Source organism: Diadema setosum, chromosome 4 (genome assembly GCF_964275005.1).
Source record: "Diadema setosum chromosome 4, eeDiaSeto1, whole genome shotgun sequence".
Lineage (NCBI taxonomy): Eukaryota > Metazoa > Echinodermata > Echinoidea > Diadematoida > Diadematidae > Diadema > Diadema setosum.
Window position 1 is genome coordinate 19,777,774 of NC_092688.1, and position 24,993 is coordinate 19,802,766.

The 24,993-nt window shown below is 39.1% G+C and overlaps 2 protein-coding genes and 1 pseudogene across 2 annotated transcripts; all 3 read right to left on the reverse strand.

Moving 5' to 3' along the window:
- Positions 1 to 567: 567 nt before the first annotated feature.
- LOC140227680 (protein unc-93 homolog A-like) lies at positions 568 to 3,427 on the reverse strand (annotated as a pseudogene).
- Positions 3,428 to 5,822: 2,395 nt separating this feature from the next.
- On the reverse strand, positions 5,823 to 12,105 carry LOC140227682 (protein unc-93 homolog A-like). The gene is made up of 3 exons (XM_072308096.1): positions 11,065 to 12,105; positions 6,606 to 6,873; positions 5,823 to 6,037 (listed from the first exon to the last, which is right to left on the reverse strand). The coding sequence occupies exons 1-3, from the start codon at positions 12,103 to 12,105 to the stop codon at positions 5,823 to 5,825; spliced, it is 1,524 nt and encodes a 507-aa protein (XP_072164197.1).
- A 6,833-nt stretch (positions 12,106 to 18,938) lies between these two features.
- On the reverse strand, positions 18,939 to 24,066 carry LOC140226980 (protein unc-93 homolog A-like). The gene is made up of 3 exons (XM_072307415.1): positions 22,826 to 24,066; positions 20,048 to 20,315; positions 18,939 to 19,380 (listed from the first exon to the last, which is right to left on the reverse strand). The coding sequence occupies exons 1-3, from the start codon at positions 23,858 to 23,860 to the stop codon at positions 19,157 to 19,159; spliced, it is 1,527 nt and encodes a 508-aa protein (XP_072163516.1). The 5' UTR covers positions 23,861 to 24,066; the 3' UTR covers positions 18,939 to 19,156.
- Between the last annotated feature and the right edge of the window lie 927 nt (positions 24,067 to 24,993).

A 24,993-nucleotide genomic window follows, 5' to 3' on the forward strand; every position in this document is an offset into this window, starting at 1 on the left:
ACGTATTTGTATGCGCGCATTCAGTAATCAGCTCGCGAGACGTAGGCCTAAGTCAATTAGAACATGGTCATGGCGCATGGCTGACAGCCGGCGATTTCAACATCATTCACGAGGGGAAATCAGCGAGAAGAAGGTTAGCATTTACACTTAAAAAGATGAAATCGTTACCCCCTGCTTGTTCTTACGAAATACGGGAAATATCTACGGTCTGGTGCCATATTCCATTCGGCCTCCGGCCTCATGAAATATGGCACCAGACATGTCTCAACGAAGTTATGTAACTTCAAGTTAATTTCAAGGTCTGGGACAGCTCCATCTGAACTAAAGAGAACTGCACTCAATTCCCGAGCTCTATGGACCACTGTACCGAGTGTGTGCTGTATAATATAAACTTCCAAAGTACTCGTCTACCATTGGCTATATTCTTGGACCTGTCGTAGAATACGTGATATATTTCTCAGCAAGGATGTTTTAACATACATAAGAATATTCTTACTCTAACTGACGAACTGCCTGCAGGCAAAATAAAATATTATTTTTCCAGACTGAAATATTGTTATAATACAGTCAACTGCTTTCAAGAAGGAAGAGATCCTTACATTGTAACTGAGTTTGTAAGGCGGCGTCTCCGATTCCCCATCCAAGATCAGCTGCCACATGGCCGAGGTGTGTGGGTTCCACACCTCAAAGACGATCATCAGAGCCAGGTTGAGGATGCCGCCAAACATAAAGATGGCAATGCGACCAGTGTACTTCTCCAGCTGTCCGAAGATGACCGAAGCAAGAGCGTCGGCAGCTCTAAAACCGATCATAACGTAGCCAACCATCCCTGGTCCTTGCGTGCAGCTCACAAACGCCTGAAGTCAAGAACAGTATTCATCGATTAATGGGTAGAAAGAGTAATAGGGTATAGTGATACCGTTCAAGATTGCTATGCCTTTTTAACATACAACTGTATTCTTTAATTGGATAGCAATCACATAGATGAGACGTCAAAATGATACATTTCTATTTCTAATGCATTGTCTTCCATTGTACCTAGGACGCGCTTTTCTTTTCTTTTTGCAATAAAAGATATACACGTATAGGATTTTGCGATTGTAACATCCTATCTAACAGAAAATATAAGTAAGTTTGAAACACCATATGAACTATACATCTGCGCTCTTAATACTCTGCTGCACGTGATATCCACTATGAAATGGTAATAAAGATCGTTTACTACCTTTGTGAAATCTTCCCCAATGTAAGCTTGTTCAGCTCCGTTATAGATCATGATGGGAATAAGGAGCAACAAGTATGGATATTTCATGAGATGCGTTGTAGATGTCAGGTGATCACACACGTGGCTCCTCAGGGCGCCATTTTCCTGGGTACTCATCCGTGGAAGCCTGTCCAGGAGCAAAGTCAAAATAGCCACTGCTAGGAGACAGATTCCTATGTAGATGGAGAGGAGAACGGACACCTGTTTGTCGGCCACCTCCCCTCCTCCTGCAGGAATGGTGAAATTGACGCCCTACCGCAGCTGTCGCGACCACAATGATCCATCGTAAGGGCAGACGAAGTATCATGAAGGACAAGTGAAGAGATGAGGTTACCCCACACCTGAGCTGACCGAAAGAAGCAGAAGAAGATCCCGTTAAAGCGATTTATGATGGTCTCTGGAACACCACCTGTCACGTGAGCTTGTTGGATGTCTGATGTCGTCATATACGTACTCGCTGCGGCCCAAAATGGCGCCGAAGCAATACCCTATAAAACTGCAGCAGGAATGAGTGTGTATACACCACTGGGTAGAAATTGGTCGCTGTATACAAGACGTAGAAGAAACAGCAAACCACAAGTGTCCACTTTACAATTAAAAGCCACACAATCAATGGTGTTATACGAAACTTTATAGGATGAGTGTAACATACAGCGCAAAGAAAGACGTCACCCCAAGCCCAGAACTGTAGTTGAGACTACTTTGTAAATTTGCCAGAGCGCCTAAGGCACTCATTATTAGCATGAATGCAACGGAGACAACTATTAGGTTTTTCAAGTATCGTAGTGGACTAATAATTGCAGGCAGGGAGCTCTAGGGCTGTTGGTTGAATTTAACAACGTCCTAAGCGACTTGTCAAATTTTGACTGCCCGCCGCATCCCAACAGTGATGAATGTTCATCATTGGCCATCGTGGACTCCCGAGACATCGCCGTTGATGTTTTGCGATTCTTCTTTCAAAACGACACGATCGTCTAGATTAATATCACCTAGTCTCGGACTCGCATTCATTTCGAAGACCTTAATTGTTATTGCGTGAAAACTCTTTACTGACACTCATAGAGACTTGGGCGCGAACAAGAAAAGCGTCAATTGAAACTCCATTGTATGATCCACCGGGCAGATTTAAAATGATTATACGCTAGTAAAGTTTTACCCGCACAATCGTTCACAAGCATCATGAATTCAAAAGAAGAGTTGCAGAGTCTCATTAAGCGTAAATTGTGCCGATTACTCATCTGTCTTTTGAAAACAAGGCAATATGCGCGAGATGAAATACAATTATGCTAATATATACCACCAGTTTATGGTGCGGTTCTCAAATGACTGCCCGCACAGTGGCAGAATTACAATACGTCAGGGCGTCCATGTCGCGTTTTCTTTTTTATCGGAGTATTAGAACCGTGAAGTCCCAGGGAAAATCCCAATGCCATTAATTAATACAATGTACAAACTAAACGAAAATCGGTGATCCATGCAAGTGCGATACAAAAGTACGTCCTGATGACCTCAGAGCGGTATAGCACAATTCATGGGAGCGTTCGAGTGCTCTTTCAAAAGCGTACCATATCGTACCGTGCCAGTTCCAATCACAGCGCTTGAACTCCTAGTGTACCATACCGTACCGTACCAAAAGTGAGCCACTTTCCGATGTGCTCCGAGAGCGAACCTTACCGTACTGTACCATGCCACAGAGCGCTTGAATGCAAAGTGATCCACAAAAAACGCCCAGGCAATTTTGCCAATAACATGCGCGCCCGACTGGCGAACGTAGTGTACTCTGGTTTTCTGTTATGTCAAGCATGGTATACTGTGACATATGTCACGACTGTCAGCTAGCAGATGATACTAACTATCGGCTACCTTATGACAAATGACATAGTATAAACCACAGAGTTCTGTGGTATAAACCCAATAATAATCATACTCAAGTGTTAGTGACTGACTTCACACTCACATTCGTCAAATGGAAAAACAATGAAACATTCTATACAGGCCTACATTTATCAACAATTCAAAGATAATCATCACAGCCAGGCGGAGGAAGTCGCTGAATAAAATGATGGCAATGCCACCAGAGTGAATTTCTCCAGCTGTCCGAAGATGACCGACGCCAGAGCGTCGGCCACTGACACCGAACCCGATCATGGCGTAGCCGACCATCCCCGGTCCTTTCGTGCAGCTCACTGTGTACAATGTGAGACTAATAACTATAACAATTAATGATAGGCCTTAACGATCTTTTTAATGAAGATTATGCTGTGGGTGCATAAAGAATTTTGTCTTTTGCAGGTCTTCTTTACCTCACAAGCAAAATTTCCTGATGCCACGATTATTTTCCTCATTTAATACATGTAACATACTACACACATCGTTATGTTGGGAAGCATGCTTACTCGTCTGTGCTTCCATAACCCTTTACGCTTTTAATTCCACATTTCATACTTATTTGATTTTTTTATAGAAGCTCTAAGGCTGTAGGACAGATCAGCTTTACGTTTCCGTATTTAACCGTGAACTTTATCAATCATGCGTTGAATCTTTGGGAAGTCAGAGCAAATACATTTCAGAACATTATACGCCATAGCAAAGTTGCAGAAGAAACCTGACGTATTTGGCAAAATATACACAAGACTATTATTTCCTCATTATTGTCTGTCTTTGCTAAGACCGTTTCTTAAAACAAAACAATACGGCAAGTCGCTTATTATTCTGACAACTGACTGGACAACCAAGACCAAAATGTCTGTCATATATGGCGAAATAATTATGTTGTTACCAGTGAAGAGAAGAATAAGAGTGCGATTTGAAATAACCAAGGTGATAATGGCGAAAGACAAAGTAATGTATGGATGAAAAGAATGGTGAAAGTTTCATTACATCATTCTAATCTACATCACATTAAAAAACAAAAAAACAAAAACACCCCCCCCCCCGAGTTTCACATGCTTTTACAGAGTAATTTTTCGAAACATCATTATGTCAATGAGTTGCCGTGCTGGTGTCGTCAGCAGCTCACTACTGTCCTCTTACGTGTACTGGGGTCCCATGGCAGACCATTCACGGGCCTGTTTCATAAAGATTGAGCGTAAGTTGCAATCAATCGCAAATTGCGTTTCACAGACAACATTGTGATTGATCGCAAGTAATGCTCAATGTACTGATAGTCACGCTTGATTTTCCTTTAAATCAAGTGTAAGTGTCTTTTAAAACAGGACTTCCGTTCAATATTGAACTAACGCTCGATTCACCGAGTTAAGCTTAAAAATCTAGCGAAAGATCAATCACAACTCTTTATGAAACAGGACCCAGAAGCGACAATCATAGTCACTACTGATAATGGGCCACCTTCCGTATTTTTTTTTTTTATGACCTCATTATGAAAAACACTGTCTTACTGTATGGATTAACGATGATTTTTATACGTTAATAAAATAAACAAACAAACTTACGAAGATGATATTAAATTCCATGTTTCTAGGAAAAAAAAGAAAAACAAAACAAATGCGGTTGAGGACTCTACAGTGGTTGGGCTTTCATTATTATTTTATAAAAGTATGAACCAATATGTGACAAGCTTATTCTACATAGATTTTATGTAATACATTGTACCAAATAAAGCAGTGACAAATTGTCCTGAGATTAAGCCTTTCTATGTGACGTAGTGTTTGACTTACTCACTGACTGAAACTCTATCAGTATAGGCCTATTAATTTTCTTTTCAAAGTTTCAAATTTCCCAAACTAACGGCTTCAGTTTTGTTATCAATTTCAGATTTTTGAAAGCAGGGGTGCAGTTTGTTTGTTCTTTTAGCCTTAATGCACCATCCTACACATCACTTGGTCGTGTATTTTATGCTTGGGTGTTCTTAAGACTTCGTTCATACTGTCGTTTATAAGAGATTACTGATATCCGCAGTTCTATATTCCATGCACATTCAATGGTTTTCCTATACGTTATTTATCATTCAGGATCTTGTACTTGACGAATGCTCATAGCGTGATTATGTTATGTTCAATTTTTTCAAACATGCAATGCTACCCTGGAATCCCAAAGTTTTTTGATTTGTTTAATACCAATTTGCTGTTTTACATATATTTATCAAATAATAATACAGAAAGAAACTCTCAGCGTCAAATTGATCATCGAAAGTCTTGAAGATACATACAGTTTAATTTGATACCTTCTCATCAATCAGCAAAGATGTCAACTGCATTTGGAGAGACTCACATTGTGATTATCTACCCTTTTTCCATTATGTTTCCCATCACAGATCTCTCTTCAAACAGGGAAATGATTGTTGTTCTTCAAAGTAGGATTTTGATTGTGGTTTGGTCATTTTTAAGGGTGATATTGTCTCCTTCGAGATTACAGTTACATACTTTCAAGGGCGGATCCAGGAATTCCGTAAAGAGGGGCGCCTTTACAAAATTAAAGGGGGTGCACGCGCCCCAATTTTTTTCTTTACTTTCTTTTGCTTTAACAAAAGGTAAGGGGGCGCACGGTGCGCTCCCCCCCCCCCCCCCCCCGATCCGCCACTGTACTATCCATACGCTCGTCAACGACGGGAGAGTCGCAAGAGGGCGTACTCCATGAAGATGTAGCAAACAAGTGAAAATGTCAGCAACGCCATCAGGCCGTAGATTTCGGCTGTGACGCAGATAACGTGTGGAATGGAGATGGCGTACGTCACAGCGAAACCAAGGGACTGCCAGAGACGAAGGTTTGCAAACGCCGGCTCCTGTGCATCGGGGAAGAGCACTCCAAGAATTGCTGTTAAGCAGAGGTAGGAAAGAATTGTATAAGAAGCCAGCAACAGTCAGGCATTAGGCCTACATGGTTGAACATGATGGAACAAATTTTAAAAGTTGTTGAACTTTGCTGAACAAGCTCTTATATCAGAGCGTCTTTCTAACAGTTGATTGAAGTTAGCTAAATACATGCATTCATTCTCTTTGGCTCCAGTATCAGCAAAGTAAGTTCACTTCAGATAGATAGAACAGCACCAATTCAACCTAATACATATTATATATTTATAAAACTATTAAGAAGATACGCAAGTTCTACGTGCAAAAACAATGATTATTACCTTCGATTGTGTTGCTGTGCGAACCACACTGACTGCACCAAGTGTATGTTGTACGAACTGCTGCGATACCCGTTTGCCATGATTCTACAGACTGCCTTACAGTAGGCCCGCGTGATATCTCATCACGATTTTGACTGTATTTCATCTCCACAATAAGAACTACTGATTACCTACAGGCAAAAAAAAAAAAAAGTTATTTTCTATCCTGCAATTATCTTAAATTACAGCTTTCGAGGAAGAAGGGACACTTACAGTGTATCTGAGTTCGCAAGACGGAATCTCCTACTCCCCACCCAACTGCCATCAAGATTAGCCGCCACACGGCCGAGGTGAGCGGATTCCACACCTGAAAGACGATCATCAGAGCCAAGTGGAGAAGGCCGCCGAACATAAAGATAGCAATGCGACCAGTGTACTCTTCTAGCTGTCCGAAGATGACCGAAGCAAGAGCGTCGGCCCCGCCGTACCCGATCATAACGTATCCAACCATCCCTGGCCCCTGAGTGCAGCTCACGAACGACTGATGTACATTGGGAATAACGAGAAAATTGAGCTACGTGATTACTAGATTAGCTATTATATAATGATTAACACGAAGAACAGTATTTACCGATTTAGAGGTATAAATGGTAACTTAAAGACAGAGACACTATTGAGACGCCAAGATATCTGAAAACGTTAAGGAGACACATGTTTGTTTGTTTTTTCCCCGAAGGTCGTGTATCTTCTAGAAAGTTATGACCATGATGTCTCCCTAAAGCTGATCGACAGTTGAATATGTATCATACACTCAGCAAAAAAAAAAAGAAGAAAGTAAGCACTTTTTAAAGTTTATATTTCTCATAGAATATTTGGCCAAAGGTTAATGTTTTATATACGACATGAAAGTAAAATTCAATTGGCTATCAGCCTGGTGGGTCAGGAAAAAGACAAACTTTACACATGAGTGAACACCTTTGTTTTTCTCTTCAAAGGTAAAAAAAGTAAAAAAATTGAAAAAATGAACAATTTGCCATTCATACATAAGTGCTCTTCCATGTAACAAAAAGAACAAAAGACAAATTCAGCACAATAAAAAACGAATTAATTTGCAGAAATAAACCTTTGATCTCTACAATATCTGTGAAGAACAAAAGATCAAGAAAGGTTGAAATAATGGAGGAAAATAAAAATCTTCTGTCAAATCCAAATTTAAATGAAATGAGAGAAGAAGTGAAACAAACGAAAATGGTAGGAATTCGAATTGATTTCTCAAATTAGGAAAATTTTGAATAACATTTGGTTCTTGAATTTGTGTCATTAATTCTTAAATTACTAAATTAAATGAATTAATGAAGATATGCTGTTCATTTAATCATCTTAGTGACCTTACTCCCTAGGTCATTTGAAGTTTGAGTTGACAGAAAGTTCGTATTTGCCCCTTTTAGATTCCCACTTTGATTTTGTTGAAAGTTATGAAGAGATAAAGAGAAGGAAAATTATTTGTGCTATTTCATTCATGTCTCTCATTGTGATAAACTGGTCTTTTGTTATTATTATCTTGAAGGGTATTTCCAAATGAAAGACAAGTCAATTTTTGCAATTTTTACTTTTGTGCCTTGGAGGACAAAACGAATGTGTTCACTCATGCGTAAAGTTTCCCTGTATTTGTCCCTATAGGTTGATAGCCAATCAAATTACCGTTATTATGGTGTATAATATATCGATTTTCATCAAAATCATCCATGAAAAATATGAATTCGAAAATGTGTTTACTTTCTTTTATTTGCTGCTATATACATGTATATATATATATATATATATATATATATATACATGTATATATGATTTTAATTTCTCCAATCAAAGACCACACTAAATTCCACAAATCTATCCATGGAGCTGTCGATTTATACACATGATATGAAATTATGAAAAATCGTCTGGAATTTCCCTTTAAGTACGTGCATGGGTAAACACTCGAGCTTGTTGTCTTGCGTGATGGCGTCTACACCACTGGTTTGCACGGGTGGTGTAGGTCTATAAGCGTGCAAGTGTGCTGGAATGTTTTGATTGGGTACGATATTTGTATTGTTGAGCTTGAATGGATGTGACTGTTTTGCATATTTATAGCCCCGTCCCACTAGGTGAACGCGATTGTTGAATAAATGTATTGATTTACTTTGCTTCGTTTCTTTAACAATGCCATTTTTCCATGTATGTTACATACGTTGTCATATTTACAGTATTCTGGTATTTATACAGTACTAGTAACAAGCGTTTGAGAATTCAAGCGTTTGTAAGTTTCATTTTGCATTTGCTTTTAGTTGTATATATGTGCCATGTTTTTAACACCTGTTTTGAATACAATTGCTTTAAATCAATATGTTTCTCTCTAAAATTTCAATAATTGGTTGTAAAATTGAATCACTGATTTCAGGTGAACATTATTGTTTAAACTATTATTCAAATTACACAGTATCTCGATGTGAAATATTCACTTACTGATCTTGCTATCCTGGCCAAAAAACACAAACAAAAAACAAAAACAAAATAAAGAAAAAAAACACACGAATGAAACTATTAAGAAATTTCACATACTTTCATCTTTTAGAAAGATTCAATTTCAAGCCAGCCCGAATAAAAGAGTTTATTCTGATGATGACGTGAAGTGACACCTGAACAAAGACAGATAATTCCCTTGATGTCATAACTCTTATTGTTAATGACCTTAAATGTCAACGCTTCACTGTGTCTGGTTTGACTGTCATAAGCTGCGTATAAAATACATTGTATAACCATAAATGTTTCATCGAGATCGGAAATGAAAGAATGTCATATAGCTTTGAATAATCCCTTCAGTTTACAATAGACGCCATAAGATTATAGTTGTCATGTTATCAGCTCATAATTCTCTCATCGTTTTACGCATTAAAAAAAAAATCATTATATGATCACATTTTTTGGCAATAATTAAGCAAGTACGTTCATTTCCTTTATTTCTTTTTCTGTTATTGAACTAAACTTGTCTTTTTTCAGTATTCCACGCCCTACAAGCTTAGCATTTTAGTGAAACACTCTTTTCCATTGTTATGATTATTTCTTCTTCTTCTTTCTTTTAACAATGGCAAAGTGTGCATTGTTCTTTTTTTCGCTATAATACCATTCGTATATATATTTTATTGTGTTCTATGATTTGTCTTTCCCAACTGGATGAAAGTCGAATTGACAAAATCAAATGTACTGCTTGCATCATGTTACCTTTTCTTGGTGGAAATAGATAAACAAGTGAATTGAATAAAAAAAAACAAATAAATTGAATGATATGACTTTCTTTAGTTAATAAACTAAACACAAATAATTATGATTGAAGGATATGAGTTTTCTGTTTTAATTGTTGTCAAAAATGTAATTGTGACCCTGCAATTCAGGCACCATAAAACCAGCAAAAAAGTCGCCAGGCATGGATTTTTAGTTAAGGCCAGATTCTGAAAGAGCAGGCTTTAAGCTTTAAAATGATGCACAACTCAGCAAATGGATTCTTGTAACCTAAACTATTGAAAAGAAAACACGTACTCTGTTTACTGAGAAAAGAGGTTCTGAAGTATAGGGTATATTCAAGCGTTTAATCTTGCTAAGCCGTTCTAGCTGTGCAATGAAAGGGGGGGGGACAGTATGTGAAACTCAGCAGCATAAACAATAAAATTAATCATGCTTTATCAACATATTCTATCCGTGAATAATACCAACTTTCAAAGCAGTAGCATTATTCTTCTCAGAAAGTAAAAAGTGTGTAAAAGGTTTTTAAGAAATAAAAAGGGGACTCTAAAACACATCTAATCACACTATATTCTCTGAAAAAGTGTCGTAAAAAACTGCTAAAAACACAAGTTCTCATTCGTTTTATGATCCCAGACTTTACCATGATATAGAGGAAGTCTTGCTCTTCCAGAAAATATGAAATACTCAAGATTGACTAAGTTGACCCATCTCAGCTATTTTGAGTCGTGACACAAAATCACTGTGTGCAACTTTTTGTTGGTTTTGTGATGCACGGTCACAATTTTAGTCAAGAATTTGGACCGTGGTTAACGAGAGAGTTGTGAGAGCGTGGCATCATCAGCTAATTCAACGTCTTTGCTGACATCAAAAGTGTCAAATTTTAAAATCCCATAACTTTCTCACTTAACGTAATATATCAATACACTGTATGCCTTTATGTAATTCTGTTAATTTTTACTTTGATTGAATTGACGGTGTTAGATTGTGCTTTTAATTCCATGTCATCCTAAAACACGGCTAATACAATGAGAACTTGTAAGACAACGTATGAACAAGCCTAAAACGCGGCTAGTAGCCTTTTCGAGACCTTTTGAAAACATTTCGAGACCGTTTGAACACTGTTTCAGAATGTCTAAAACTGAATACTATCTCGTGAATGATATCAGTTTTTCCTTTCTTTATCTACTGATTACAAGGGACTTCAAATCAGACCATCACTTGAAGAGCTTTATTCTCATCAAATCAAATAGATATAATATTTGCCAATTAACACGTAATGATTTTTTTGTTTGTAATATCGTATCTATAAGAAAATATAGCATAGTTGAATATAGCGTTTAAAACTTGCTCGTATTTATAAATAACGTGCAATGATTCTGCTGCACAAGTGATAATTTATTTGAATTACAAAGATTTTCTTTTTAATCTATTGATATTGATGTTCATGTACCTGTGTGAAATCTGCACTAATGAAAGCTTGCTCAGCGCCAGAAAAGATTATGATGGGAATAAGAAGCAACAAGTACGGAGACCTCATGAGACGAACTGTAGATGTCAGGTGATCACACATGTGACTCCTCAGGGCCCCGTTATCCTGGTTACTCATCCGTGGGAGTCTGTCCAGGAGGAAAGTCAAGATAGCCACTGCGAGGAGACCGATTCCAATGTAGATGGAGAGGAGAACGAACACCTGTTTGTCTGGAACATGTCCTCCCCCTTTTGGAATGATAATATTAAAATCGTTTCGTTGACCGCAGCTGTCATGCCCACAGTGATCCCCCGTTACAGCAGTCGACGTATCATGGAGGACAAGTGAAGAGATGAGGTTGCCCCATACCTGAGCTGACCGACAGAAACAGAAGAAGACGCCATTGAAGCGATTAATAACGGTTTCGGAAACGTCATCCGTGACATCGGCTAGTTGGATGGCTGATGTCGTTACGTACGTATTCGCTGCCGCCCAAAACGGCGATGCGGCAATACCCAGTAACCCTGCGGCAGGAATGAGTGTGTACACCTCTGGGTAGAAATTGGTCGCTGTATACAAGGCGTAGAAGAAACAGCAAACCACAAGCGTCCGCTTTACACTTAAAAGCCACACAATCAATGGCGTTACGAAACTCGATAGGATAAGTCCAACGTACAGAGCAAAGAGTGACGCCACGCCCAGCCCAGAACTAGAGTTGAGACTACTTTGTAAATTTGCCAGAGCGCCGAAGGCACTTATTATTAGCATGAATGTAACAGAGACAACTATTAGATTTTTCCAGTATCGTAGTGGACTAAATAATTGCGGGCCAGGAGGGCTGTTAGTTGAATTTTGCAACGTCCTAAACGACTTGCCAGACTTTGACGGACATCCCAGCAGCGACGACTGTTCATCGTTGGTCATCATGGACTCCGAGACATCGCCGTTGATGTTTTGTGATTCTTCTGACAGTACAACACGATCATCTAGATTAATGTCATCGGGTCTCGGACTGTACGACATCTTCGGAAAGCCAATGGCTCAAATTGTCGACTCTATGGCAATGTCGCAGTTCTTGTAGCTGTGTGAAAAATGTTTTACTTCCACTCCACAAGCGTGTTACTTCCACAAGAGATTGGCGCGCGAACAGGTCAAGCGTAATGTGAAATATTATATGACCCGTTGGATAGATTATTAATGGTATACGCTAGTGACCTTTCATCTGCAGAATCGACCCAAAACACCATGATTTCAAAAGAAGATATCAAAGAAGAGTAGACGAGCCTCATTGAGCGTATTATGAAAGCGGACGGATTGATCCTCACGAAACAATTTGGTTGCGGAAACAAGACATATGCGAGAGATAAATAATTACCGTATAAGACACCAGTTAATGGTGTGGTATGTCAAATGGCTGCATGCACAGTGATTTCACGAGAAGACGTCCAAAAAATTATCCTACATTGGAGTCTTAGCACTATGAAATCACCGAGACATATCACAAAGCCGGCGTGGGATTAAGACATTGCACAAACTGAAAGAAAATTGTTGATCCACGCAAAAGCAATAGCAATGAGGGTGTAGTGGCATCAGGTCGCTGAAAAAATATCAGCAATGCTAAAGGCTTACGTTGCTGACATGAAGTGCACAATACACGTCGTTAGGCGTTGGGGTCAGATTGTATATCTTTCATATACCATTCACATCTGCTACGGTTCCGAGGGTAGACCAGATTTGTTCCAAATGGAAAAACATGAAAACGATTTTCTCCTTTTTTTTTTTGGGGGGGGGCGATACAAGTTAGGCAAACAAAATCAAAATACATACACAAATTATCTGCCTATATCATTTTCTGAATAGGAACAACATGAATAAGGGGGTGAAGAATATGCCCTTGTGAAAGAGAACAAGCAGTTTTTGAAATTGGGTGAAGTCTAATAATTGGTATGGAAGAACCAGAATATTGCTGCATGTATCATCACCCGTAAGTGTAGGACTATAAAGAGACGCCCAGGGTTGGAAGAGTGAAATACAATGATAACACTCCTCACTTTCAAAACGGTTCTGAATTTTGCATCAGGTGGGGAAAATATCTTAGTCATTACATAAAACTCTTCATGCAAGCTGCACAAGACCTTTTGCTATGTCAGGTGGTCGCAAGGGAATAATTAAAGGGAGAAAGCACTGTTACGGCATTCAGTTATGCATATTATTCTTAAAAAGTTTCAAATCATATTCATTCTATAACACTGGAAAAGCGTTGTCTCAATTTAGCGCTCAAATCCGCACAAATTCAAGACGCAGAGAGCTAGCTATATTTGATGCCATTTTGACGAAAGACATGTGAGGACGCTATCAGTCTTCGCGAAATCTAAAGCTACTTTGCAACACGACGCAGGGAGAAAGGAGAGAATCGAATATCTAAAGCTGCCTACAATTACATCAATATTTGACACAATACCCCGGGAGCCGCGGTAACGATATCATAGGGTAACTTCAAAGACTGGTGCAATGTAATGAAATCATTTGACATAATTTATTGGATTTGATGACGTCGATTCCTTTATCTCTACAATTCAATAATGATATGAGACAATTATTGTTATTCAGTCTCCTCTCTCCCTCCTTTCAAGATTCACAATACAAGAATAATACTCTTTGATCACAATATCATTCTATACTCAGTGATTGAACCCAGACACATATACAGACGAACACACGCACAATGTCATGTTTGACACAATATTATACACAATGCAATGCACATAACGGACTTAATCAAACACAAGGGACGCATCATGATAAGTTATATAGTCATTGGAATATTTCTTAACTGGTTCCAATAAAGCTATGCAAATTTTATAATACATAGTAACTCTGTGTGACAATCCCCTGTATGCAATTGTACACGTTTATAGTGTCTGGTAGAAGGCATTTACATAATACTTTTAGATACCTTTTATATACTTAACGCAAAATATGTTAATACATTAATTAATAAACAGACATCAAAATGAAAATTGTAACTGAAATTCGCATGAGTTCTACCCTGCCCGTAATAAACTAATCGTCAATCACAATATTCCTAATGAGTATTTAATCTCATTTCATAATTCACGAAATAACACTTCAATTCAAATACATTCATTTGTTTGTATATTGCTTACATATACTTCATGAAAAATGTCGATTCCTACAAAGTATGTAAAGGGATATTTTGAAGAGTTTTATCGCAAAAGAGCTAACTCCACTGTCATCAAAATAAGACACTTGAGACTAAAGTCTTGCATATAAAATAAAGAAGATAATAATAAAATACGGAATATTTGTAATTATAACTTCAACTCCTTACTATATTACATGTTGTGGGATATCACTAGAAAGGTTTTATTTTGCTTTATCTGATGACCAACTTGCTTCAAAATGTCAAAATGGCACTTAGCCCATTTTGCGATAGAACTCTTCATTTGTTGAAATAAACCTGACGAGAAGCGTGTTCCTTATCTTCTGCCTTATACATGTATAATACTATGAAGTGTCTCGACAACTGCACCTTATACTGACTATTAATGGTTAAAAAAAAAAAAAAAACTCCGCTTCTAGTCAAACATCAACTTTAAACTGGAAGACACGTAAGGACTGAAAATTGTAAGAGATCAACCGCAAAGATTGAACACAAATTGGTATAGCACTATAACTGCAAATATGAATGATACAAGCGTAAAGATTGTAGACAAAATACTATCGACATGTACCTGAATCTCCTCAAGTATATTCCGAAGACAGCGTTAATACAACTAAAGGTACACATGTAGCTTTAATTCCAGTACAATCATCCACACAATAATCCTGTATACAATGTACTACTCATACAAATACCCATACACATTCAAGTAAAAGATCCATAGACCACATTCCACTTAATGGAAAAAAAAAGAAGAGAAAGTATTATACATACATATTCCAGGTTCCATTTGGATACCATACGGTTTTAAGACACAAGGACGGACGGACAACGGATACATCCACCTACACATTATGAATCTATAATATATACAGTTTTACATTTTCTGTCGGACTAATGCATGTGGATACACTATTTTGCAAACAATTTGAGCAAAGATAATAATGAGGATACAAGGCTTTTCTGGCTAGTGATTAATTATGTCATTTCTCTTTGATTCACCGAGCATCACCTCAACTCATTCTTAATGTGGAAATGGGAAGGGGACAAGCTTGTTATGAACAAACAACTGAATCGACTAACGATTTATTTTGGTATTATACACCATTATCATCCATGCGTGATTCGTGGACACAACGTCCGTTGAGATACTATTGACGATATTGTACTTGTGGTCTCACGTTTGACAAAGTATAATATTAGTGAAAGTGACACACCATTAAACGTCCACAAATCATTATTCATTTCAGAGCGACGTATTTCTTTCTGCTCATTTTGGAGGCAATGAAATAACAACAATTTGTACTCTGCGCATCAAAAAATTTTAGAGTTGTAAAGACCATTCAATGACGATTTACATTTATAAGGGGGTGTATATGGCTGTACATACTGAATTATCCGTCAAACGTTTATTGTTGAATGCACATCATCGGAAAGGTGAAGCGACGATATAATTACCTCAATGAATTTCTTTGACCAAAATCACTGTTTAAGAGACACTTTCAATGCAGGTGATTTACAGTATCTTACTTTCCATATCAAATCCAACGTCAGTGTAATTCTTGCGAATCTGATTGAACTGAGGATATTATGTTCATTCTATTTTGATATGGTCAACTTCGACACTAAATGGCATTTCTTCCACATGAATTGTTGCAACTGATTGACAAATTCCCCTCCGACGTTAATAAGTATCTAATTAATAAGTATTTAGTTGTAGCCATGACAAAAGAAATCATGGCACATACACTCAGGCAGGATTCGAACCTTCGACTTCCTGATTACCGGCCAGGCGTCTTATTCACTAGACCATCGACTCCATCGAGACGCCTGTCCTATAATAAAGAGGTCGTAGGTTCGAATCCTGCCCGAGTATGTATTTGCCCGTATTTGTGTGTGTGTGTGTGTGTGTGTGTATGCACTACATATACACGTACTACTGTAGTAGTTAACACCGATTAATTCGGTGTTTATTATACGTCGATGAAGGGCAATTTGTTAATCAGTCGCAAACAAGACATCTCGACGCAAGAATTTCATTAATTTGAATAAATGAATTGTTTCTGAAGCGACTGCGCTAGGAAATCTAAGTTTTGTTCTTAATGATGAGTCAGGCTGAAAATTTGTCAACTTCAAGCAAAAGGTTACATGTGACAGTTCCGTTGTCCATAGTTCAGACATACTCTTAAAACTTAACATTGGAGACTGAATTAACGTGATTAAGTAAGGTTTTCGATACCATTGATCACGAAAACCTTAACTGAATAATTATGCTATCCATGAAATTGCTGTCTCTTGGCTTAAAAATTATTCATCTAATAGGCGAAAATTTGATTTTATTTACAATTGTAATTAATCTTCATATATTATCCAATGTGGAACTCCTCAGGGATCCATACTTGCCCCGTATAAGTTTTGAAATCATACTATAATTTGAGCAACGTTTGTCTGTCTGTCTGTCTGTTTGTTCCTCTACTCCTCCCAGGTCCTTGGTCCGATCTCAATCAAACTTAGTGGGTGGATGCAGGTTGACCACGAAATTGCCTTTGAGGGGTTCATTTTTGACAAGGTCAAGGTCACTGGGGTCAAAGGTCGAATAACTTCTAATCTTCGTCAGCTGCAATTATCAAACACCCGATAGAGGGCGCTATGTAGGCCTACTTATACGGGGATTCCCCCAGAAATATAATCAGACACCCGATAGAGGGCGCTATGTAGTGTAGTCCTACTCTTATGGGGATTCCCAGGTGTACGCCTACTTTAATAGCTTCCAGCAAGTTTGGCCAAGATCGGACCAAGGAGTAGCGCAAAACAGTTATTTGACCTCCATTGACCCAGTGACCTTGACCATTTGTGGGGGAATCCCCATAGAGGATATCTGGCACTCCACGGGTACATTGACTAGTATATGAATAATATCAATAGTCCAATTCTCAATGTTTGCTGATGATACCTAGCTCTATTCTAGCCTCCCATGAAAATCTGAATCTCCCAGTTGACATATAAAATGTTGAATTAATCAAAATAGTGATATGTTCAAATGTAGCAAAAATGTCTTTAAAAACTAGCAAAATTAGTGTTATGCAATTCTAAACTACAAACATTAAAGTACATCTGCCGTTCCGTTATGGGAAAAAATGATGGTTATAATCATTGCACAAAATTCTTAGGCAATACACTTGTGACCAAATAACTTGGAATATAGTCAGCTACACCCAATGGTAAATGGAATAGGTATAATATATAATATATAATATATAAAATAAAGCATTTATTGCTGCAAAATTTCTCATTATGCTCTATAACAGTTTAATCCAAACATTCATGAATTTTATAAGAAAAAATATGGGGAAAGAGTGGCACATCTAAATACAACCATAATTTCTTCTTTTACAGAAGAAGTTGTATTATATCTTCTTTCATAGCCCTATAGCCCCGCCAATATTAACGCTTTATATTACTAATCAAAATTCCCATTAGTATAAGATAATATTCTACGAACTGTTCAAGTGCACAAAATGTATAGTTCGCCTTTATGTAGAAATTCGTTTCTATATGATATAAACTTCCAATCTTACCAGAGGGCCGACACGTACTCCAAATGATATTTATTTGAATAGTCCCAATATTTAATACCGTATAGGTCATAATAGTTATTCCCCTAGACATCATGAGCTAGGAATGTGAAATGCCATCTCGATTGTGTTTGAAGCTCCTTGATTATACAAAGCAATTGTCACTCCCAAACCCCTTCAAAAGAAAATGAAAGATAAACTTATATGTCAATACCGTAAAGCGTTATAAAAGTCATTAAAAAGTACAAATTGTACTATAACTATAGTCAATAATATCAATGATAACTACGATTAGTTTTGCGAGCCCAATAATAAACCAGAATATAGTACTGACCACATTATGATACGCTGTACTGTCCAACACTTACCTTTGGCAAATCGGAAAGCCTAATGACTAATATCATTCTTTCGTCTGATTTCATTAATAAACTTGCTCTTTATTCAAGTTTATTGAGGCCATCGTTCACCCCCCCCCCCCCTTCCCCACCCCAGCACCGATCCATATTTTCTCGTATTCCGCAGATTAACTGATGTTTATAATGCATTTTTCACTAGGCAGGTCAAATAACTTTGATTTTTTTTTTTTGACAGCCCTGCGACAAGTTTTACTCTATTACACAAAGAAATAAAAATATTTTCAACAGTGTCATCATAGATATACGATTTGTTATTTTACATAATTTGCTTGGGGAAAAAAAATCGACCAGCGGTATATTATAACTTTCATGTAGGCCTATGTCTTTTAATGAATTATCGTATACTTCGCATATGCATTATGCATTTACAGTGTGTATTTTTTATCTTTATGATTATTGTGTTTTCTTTCGACTTTTGTATCATGAAAAAGTTGAAGAAATAAATTAACTGAACTCTGTTGAACTGAAGTCAATGCTACAGTTTGTCATTTGCCAGTAGCTGTTTTTTTTTTCTTTGAAAATAGAATCGTACATGTAAAAATTCACTAATGGAAGCTGTCTAAAACGCAACAAATATCAAAATTAGTTTAACAAAGGTCAATATCATCGTGTTTGATGGGATATGATAAACTGTTAATCATCTAACATTTCAACCATCCTAATGGGAACAATATTCTTCTGGTTGTTTTTGCATGACTATGTTTATGACCACTGCACTTGTGCTCATTATGCAATTTCCTATTGAAACTTCAAAACAAAACACTGAGACTGCACATACTCCCCATGCAAATGTACTCTCCGTTACGTCTCCTGCACCAACGAAAGCTGAAATGAAGTCGTCTACACTCATTGCAATGCATGCTGTAAAACGTGTCTCTTTCAGTATCCACAGCGCTAGTTTAGTCGGTCCACGGTGGCGAAGGCCTAGATATGGCGTACTCCTCAAAGATATAACAACAAAGGGAAAACGTAAGGAACGCCATCATTCCGTAGAGTTTGTGTGAGACGCACACGGCGTGCGGAATTGTGAGGGCGTATGTTATGGCGAAACCCACAGCTTGCCAGAGACGATAGTTGGCGAAGGCGGGCTCCTGTGCGTCAGGGAACAGCACTCCAACTATTGCTGTCAAGCGGGGGAAACAGAAAAGAATGATCTACTTCATAATACAAGCATCAGCATAAATTCATAAGCATCAGTACTGTGATGCCGCAATGAAACATTACAAGCTCACTATTGCTCAATAGATTGGATGCTGTCAATACATCCAGTCATGGGAACAACGTGCATTATATTACTCGGCATTTGGTGTGTATATTGTATACATACGATTATATTCTGATATTGCATATACAGATGATGCTATTGATGATGATGTCAAAAATGCAATGTAAAACCGTGTTCCCAAATGTCTCAATGATGTCAAAATTGCTCTTATGTGGCTTTGCCAATATCATCGCCTAACTGCTGTCAGGTACATGTTTATACATCCGGGTCACGAGTAATGTCGTCCTATTAAAGAAAAACAGACACCAGAGCGCTTCTTCAGTGAAAGTACGCATTGGGATGGAATCGATCTCACAAATTCTTTTTAAAGAGTTTCCATCCTACCAGCGTTAATATCGCGGTTCACTGCCATATTAAATCACGTGGTTCATCACTGCAAAACATGTGAGGCTGTAGAGTGCAAAGAGAAATAGATCTTTCTTTTTTCTTTTTTACCACAAGGAACGCTTCATCGTATCTATACAGTTGACATCGTTTAAGACGTCATTAAAGGAGGCCGACTTACACTGTATCTGTGTTTGCCAAACGGCGTCTCCGATTCCCCATCCCACCGACAGCAAGATCAGCTGCCACATGGCCGAGGTGTGCGGGTTCCACACCTGAAAGACGATCATCAGAGCCAAATGGAGGATGCCGCCAAACATGAAGATGGCAATGCGACCAGTGTACTTCTCCAGCTGTCCGAAGATGACCGACGCCAGAGCGTCGGCCACACCGAACCCGATCATGGCGTAGCCGACCATCCCCGGTCCCTTCGTGCAGCTCACGAACGACTGGGTGCATCATGGGAAATACAAGGAGAAATGAACAGACATATAACAAAATATATATAAAGAGTATTGATAGGTGCACAAAAACCCAAAGCAAACACAATGGGTTTTCTGCTCTTATCAAATGGTCATTTTCAGCAGTCAGTCTTTATCTAGTGGCAAGATAACACTGTATACTTCTACATTCCTATTTGACATTGATAGTTGTTTTTATTAACTCAGAGTCTAAGGCTACGGCTAACAACTCCTGATGACACGCACGCTCCAACGTTACTTGGTTATATGAACAATGTCTTGAAATCTTCAGAGCTTAACCTTTTTCTTTTATTTGTCTTTTTCATACTATTACCCTGAATAAATTATGGTGTTATTTACCCAGGGACAGGGTGCTCTCACAAGGGGTCGCTGCCATTACTGTAAAGCAAGATATTTTTGCTGCATGAAAGTTTCGCGATCATGTAGCCGACGGCCTTTTTCGCGGCATAAGATTTTACGCGAATTGCATGCCACTGGCATTCAATGCATAATACTGTGTAAACGAGAACTTTCGCGAGCATTTCAATTTCGTGAGTCTTCGCTCTCGCGAAATTGAAATACAGGCGAACTATGAAGTGTTTCATACGTAAGGATTCGAGTACATTTTTTTTTTTCTGAAGATTTCTAACATTGACCAATAATCCTACTTTTGTATTCATAATGGCTGGTGTACACTTTAATTTGACGTGCCATATTCTCATCATCAGTACTTATATGTCCAGCATGACAGCTCTTTCAGGTGGATGGCGCTCGTAAAATGCAGAGGTCAATACTTTTGCACGGGGCATGAAATTATATATATATATATATATATATATTATATATATTATATATATTATATACAGTACATATTCTTCCTTGCCTTCTTAAAAACCAAGGTATCATCCGATATGTAAGAAAACTCATCCCTTGTCAATGTCCGGTTTCTGTGTGTGTGTGTGGGGGGGGGGGGAGGAGGAGTGTTGCTGTTTTGGTTTTACTTGATTTTGGTATACAATATATATATATATATATATAGGCGTACCTGTGTTTTGGTGCCTTGTCTGCTACCGGCGGTTTCACGCTGTCGCGATCCTCAGGCAGACTGACAAAGTGGTGTGTTTCTGTGCTCATGTGGCGTGGTGGATCGGTTTGACGCTTGGATGATTTTTCTTTTTCGGTGTCTGCATTTGGATATGAGCTCGGACCTTTTATTGAGTGCGTTTTTGTTTCGGATGATGATGGCCTTCTCATCGAGGCAGAGGTTGCACAGGCCGCTCCTTCTTAGAGTTAAGTTTGACTTTTTTTGGATGTCCCATGTCAGTGTGAAGTTTACGCGTTTTTCTTTCAGGCTCCAGATGTATTTTGAAAGTTGGGTTTCGTTTTTGTATTTCTCATTCTTGATGGATTTAACATGATTCCTATATCTGTCTTTGAAGGTACCCCCCGCCAGCCCGTAGTAGCACTTTTCCTCGTTGTCATGCTTGACGGTTGCCTTATACACAAGAGCCGTTTCCATGCATCTTCCTCTCATTGGGCATTGGTCTTTTTGGCGGCAGTTGCATTTGGGTTTGGGTTCGGTGTCACGTGACTTGGATTGTTTGATAACTCTTTGGTTGTGGGATTTTATGACTGCATCCATGTTTTTCATGCAGCTGTAACTCACTTTTACCGTATTCTTATTGAATATTGGGTTCAGCTTGTGCCCTTTGGGAAAATGTTTGTTGATGAGCTTCAGGAATCTACCCCCCACGTTTGTCTTGGTCGCTGCATTATAAGGTGGGTTGAACCATGTGATATTCCTGCTCCTGTTTTTCCTTTTTCTTCTCTTTTCCTCTTCACTCGGTTTGTAGTGCTTGATGTTTTTCTCGTAGCCGCTTTTTTTCAGGGCTTCGTTGTACAGTGGCGCTGCGTTGTGGAATATGTCTTCGTTTGAAGGTCCGAGCTCATATCCAAATGCAGACACCGAAAAAGAAAAATCATCCAAGCGTCAAACCGATCCACCGCGCCACATGAGCACAGAAACACACCACTTTGTCAGTCTGCCTGAGGATCGCGACAGCGTGAAACCGCCGGTAGCAGACAAGGTACCAAAACACAGGTACGCCTAATATGCTCTGCTTTACAGCATTGAGCACTTTTCAATCCTCAACAAACTTCATATTCCCGACGGATATATACCAAACGGATATATATATATATATATTATATACAGTACATATTCTTCCTTGCCTTCTTAAAAACCAAGGTATCAACCGATATGTAAGAAAACTCATCCCTTGTCAATGTTCGGTTTCTGTGTGTGTGGGGGGGGGGGGGGGAGGAGGAGTGTTGCTGTTTTGGTTTTACTTGATTTTGGTTAACAATTTGACAATGAACATAATCGTATGGAACATATAGTTTTGAATTGATCAGGTGTGTTCAGAACCGATTGCAATGGCTATGCATTTTATAATTACATTATATGAGACACAATAGTAACGAAAGTCTTAACATACCTTCGTGAAATCTGCGCTAATGAAGGCTTGTTCAACTCCACTGTATGTCATAAGGGGTATGAGAAGAAACAAGTACGGAGACTTCATAATTTGAAACGTTGACGTCAGGTGGTCACAAACATGACCCCCGAGGGACTTTGTATCCCGCAACTTCATCCGTGGGAGTTTGTCCACGAGGAAAGTCAAAATAGCCACAGCCAGGAGACCAATTCCTATGTAGATGGAGAGGAGAACGGACACCTGTTTGTCGGCCACCTCCCCTCCTCCTGCAGGAATGGTGAAATTGATGTTGCTGCCGCAGCTGTCGCGACCACAGTGATCCATCGTGACGCTCGTCGATGTGTCGTCCAGAACGAGCGAGGAGATGAGGTTACCCCACACCTGAGCCGACTGGAAGAAGCAGAAGAAGATGCCATTAAATCGATTGATGATGGTCTCTGGAACCGCGTCCGTGACATCTGCTAGTTGGATGGCGGAGGTTGTGATGTACGTACCCACTGCGGCCCAAAACGGCGATGCGGCAAGACCCAGTAACCCGGCGGCAGGAATGAGTGTGTACGCCACTGGGTAGAAATTCGCTGCCGAGTACAAGGCGTAGAAGAAACAGCAAACCACGAGCGTCCACTTAACTTTCAGCAGCCACAAGATTAAAGGCGAAAGAAAGCTCGACACTATTACTCCTATGTAAATTGCACATAGTGAGGAAACACCGAGCCCAGAGCCATAGTTTAAACTACTCTGTAAATTTGCCAGTGCGCTGTAAGCACTAAACGTCAGCATAAATGCGACTGAGATAACGAAAAGGTTCTTCCAGTAGCGTAGCGGGCCGAAGAGTTGCGGGCCTAGTCGACTGCTGCTTGAACTCAACAATGTTCCCCCCTCGCTCGACGACCGCCCACTCGCGTACAGCAGAGATGTCCGTTCGTCGTTGGCCAACATGACGGAATCTCCGTTGTGTTTTCCGAATTCTTGGGGATGCCTGGTTTGAACGTGGTCATCTGGGGCAAAACCAACGGGCACCGGAGACGAAGACATAGTACACACACTGTTAAGAGTCAATAGTTAACCGTTTGCTATCAGCTTGAAATCACAGTTCGTCCCTTGAAAACTGTTGCACATCAGGCCATCAAACGATCAGGCAGATCCTACATAGCCAGACTTATTTGCAACAAGAACATGCACCCCGAGGCTGCACCATCTGGGATTTTGTGTCAGTACGATACACCCGAGCAGACACCAAACGGGACTTAAAATAAAGGACGCAGAATATTGCTTCCAGCTACGTTACCGTTGTATCCGCAAAAGGGCAGCCATGCTCTCTCTCTTGATCTGAACAGAAGCCCTACTCTCGACTCTCGTACATGTGCATGCACCAGTTTCGAAAGGTTGCCTTCGCTTCCTGCTCGCTGTCCAAACTAAACGACCGAAGCTGTATCTATCTGATCTGTCTGCATACAACTGCGCACCGTTATGCCGTGGGTCAAGCGAGTATTGTACAGCCCAATGAATGGTACTTTAACACATACGTTGTATTTACACTTCCTTATTTGTCTGATTTAAACACAGATTGAAGAGGTGGAGCTAATCCAATGTTTGTTGAAGGGGCCCTTCGAGCGAGCAAGATGGGATCGCCCCCGCTTCTTTGCAAAGGAGACCTCGCTCGCCAATACAGACTCGGTCAGGTGACTTGCTTGAGCATTGTCATATGACTAGTCTGCGTGCCGTTACCTTAGCCTGGTTTCAAGTCTTTTTTTTTTTTTTTTTTTTCAAGCCAGTAGAATTGGCTTCTCACCTCAACTCAGCGTATGTAATATTTTCAATGATTCTAAACATTTCCAGCAATAAAAGGGACGCTGATTATTTTCCTCGTCTATTAGTTTTGTCACCGTCTTCAAACGTGTGGAGTCATTTATCTTTTTTTTTTCCAAACAAAGACACAAACACTAATAATCAATACTTCTGAGTTTTTTCGTATGTTTCCTTAGGTGATCGACGTGCGTTGCATCTCCACTTCTATCTTATACAGGTGTCATTTTCAGGTTTATTATGCAGTACAATGACTAGCTATCTGAAAAACAATTGCAATATGGCAATCTGATGGGGGAAAAGCTGTACGAATAGGACCTAGATGATCTTTGGCCCATAGAGAGAAAATGATTATCACTATA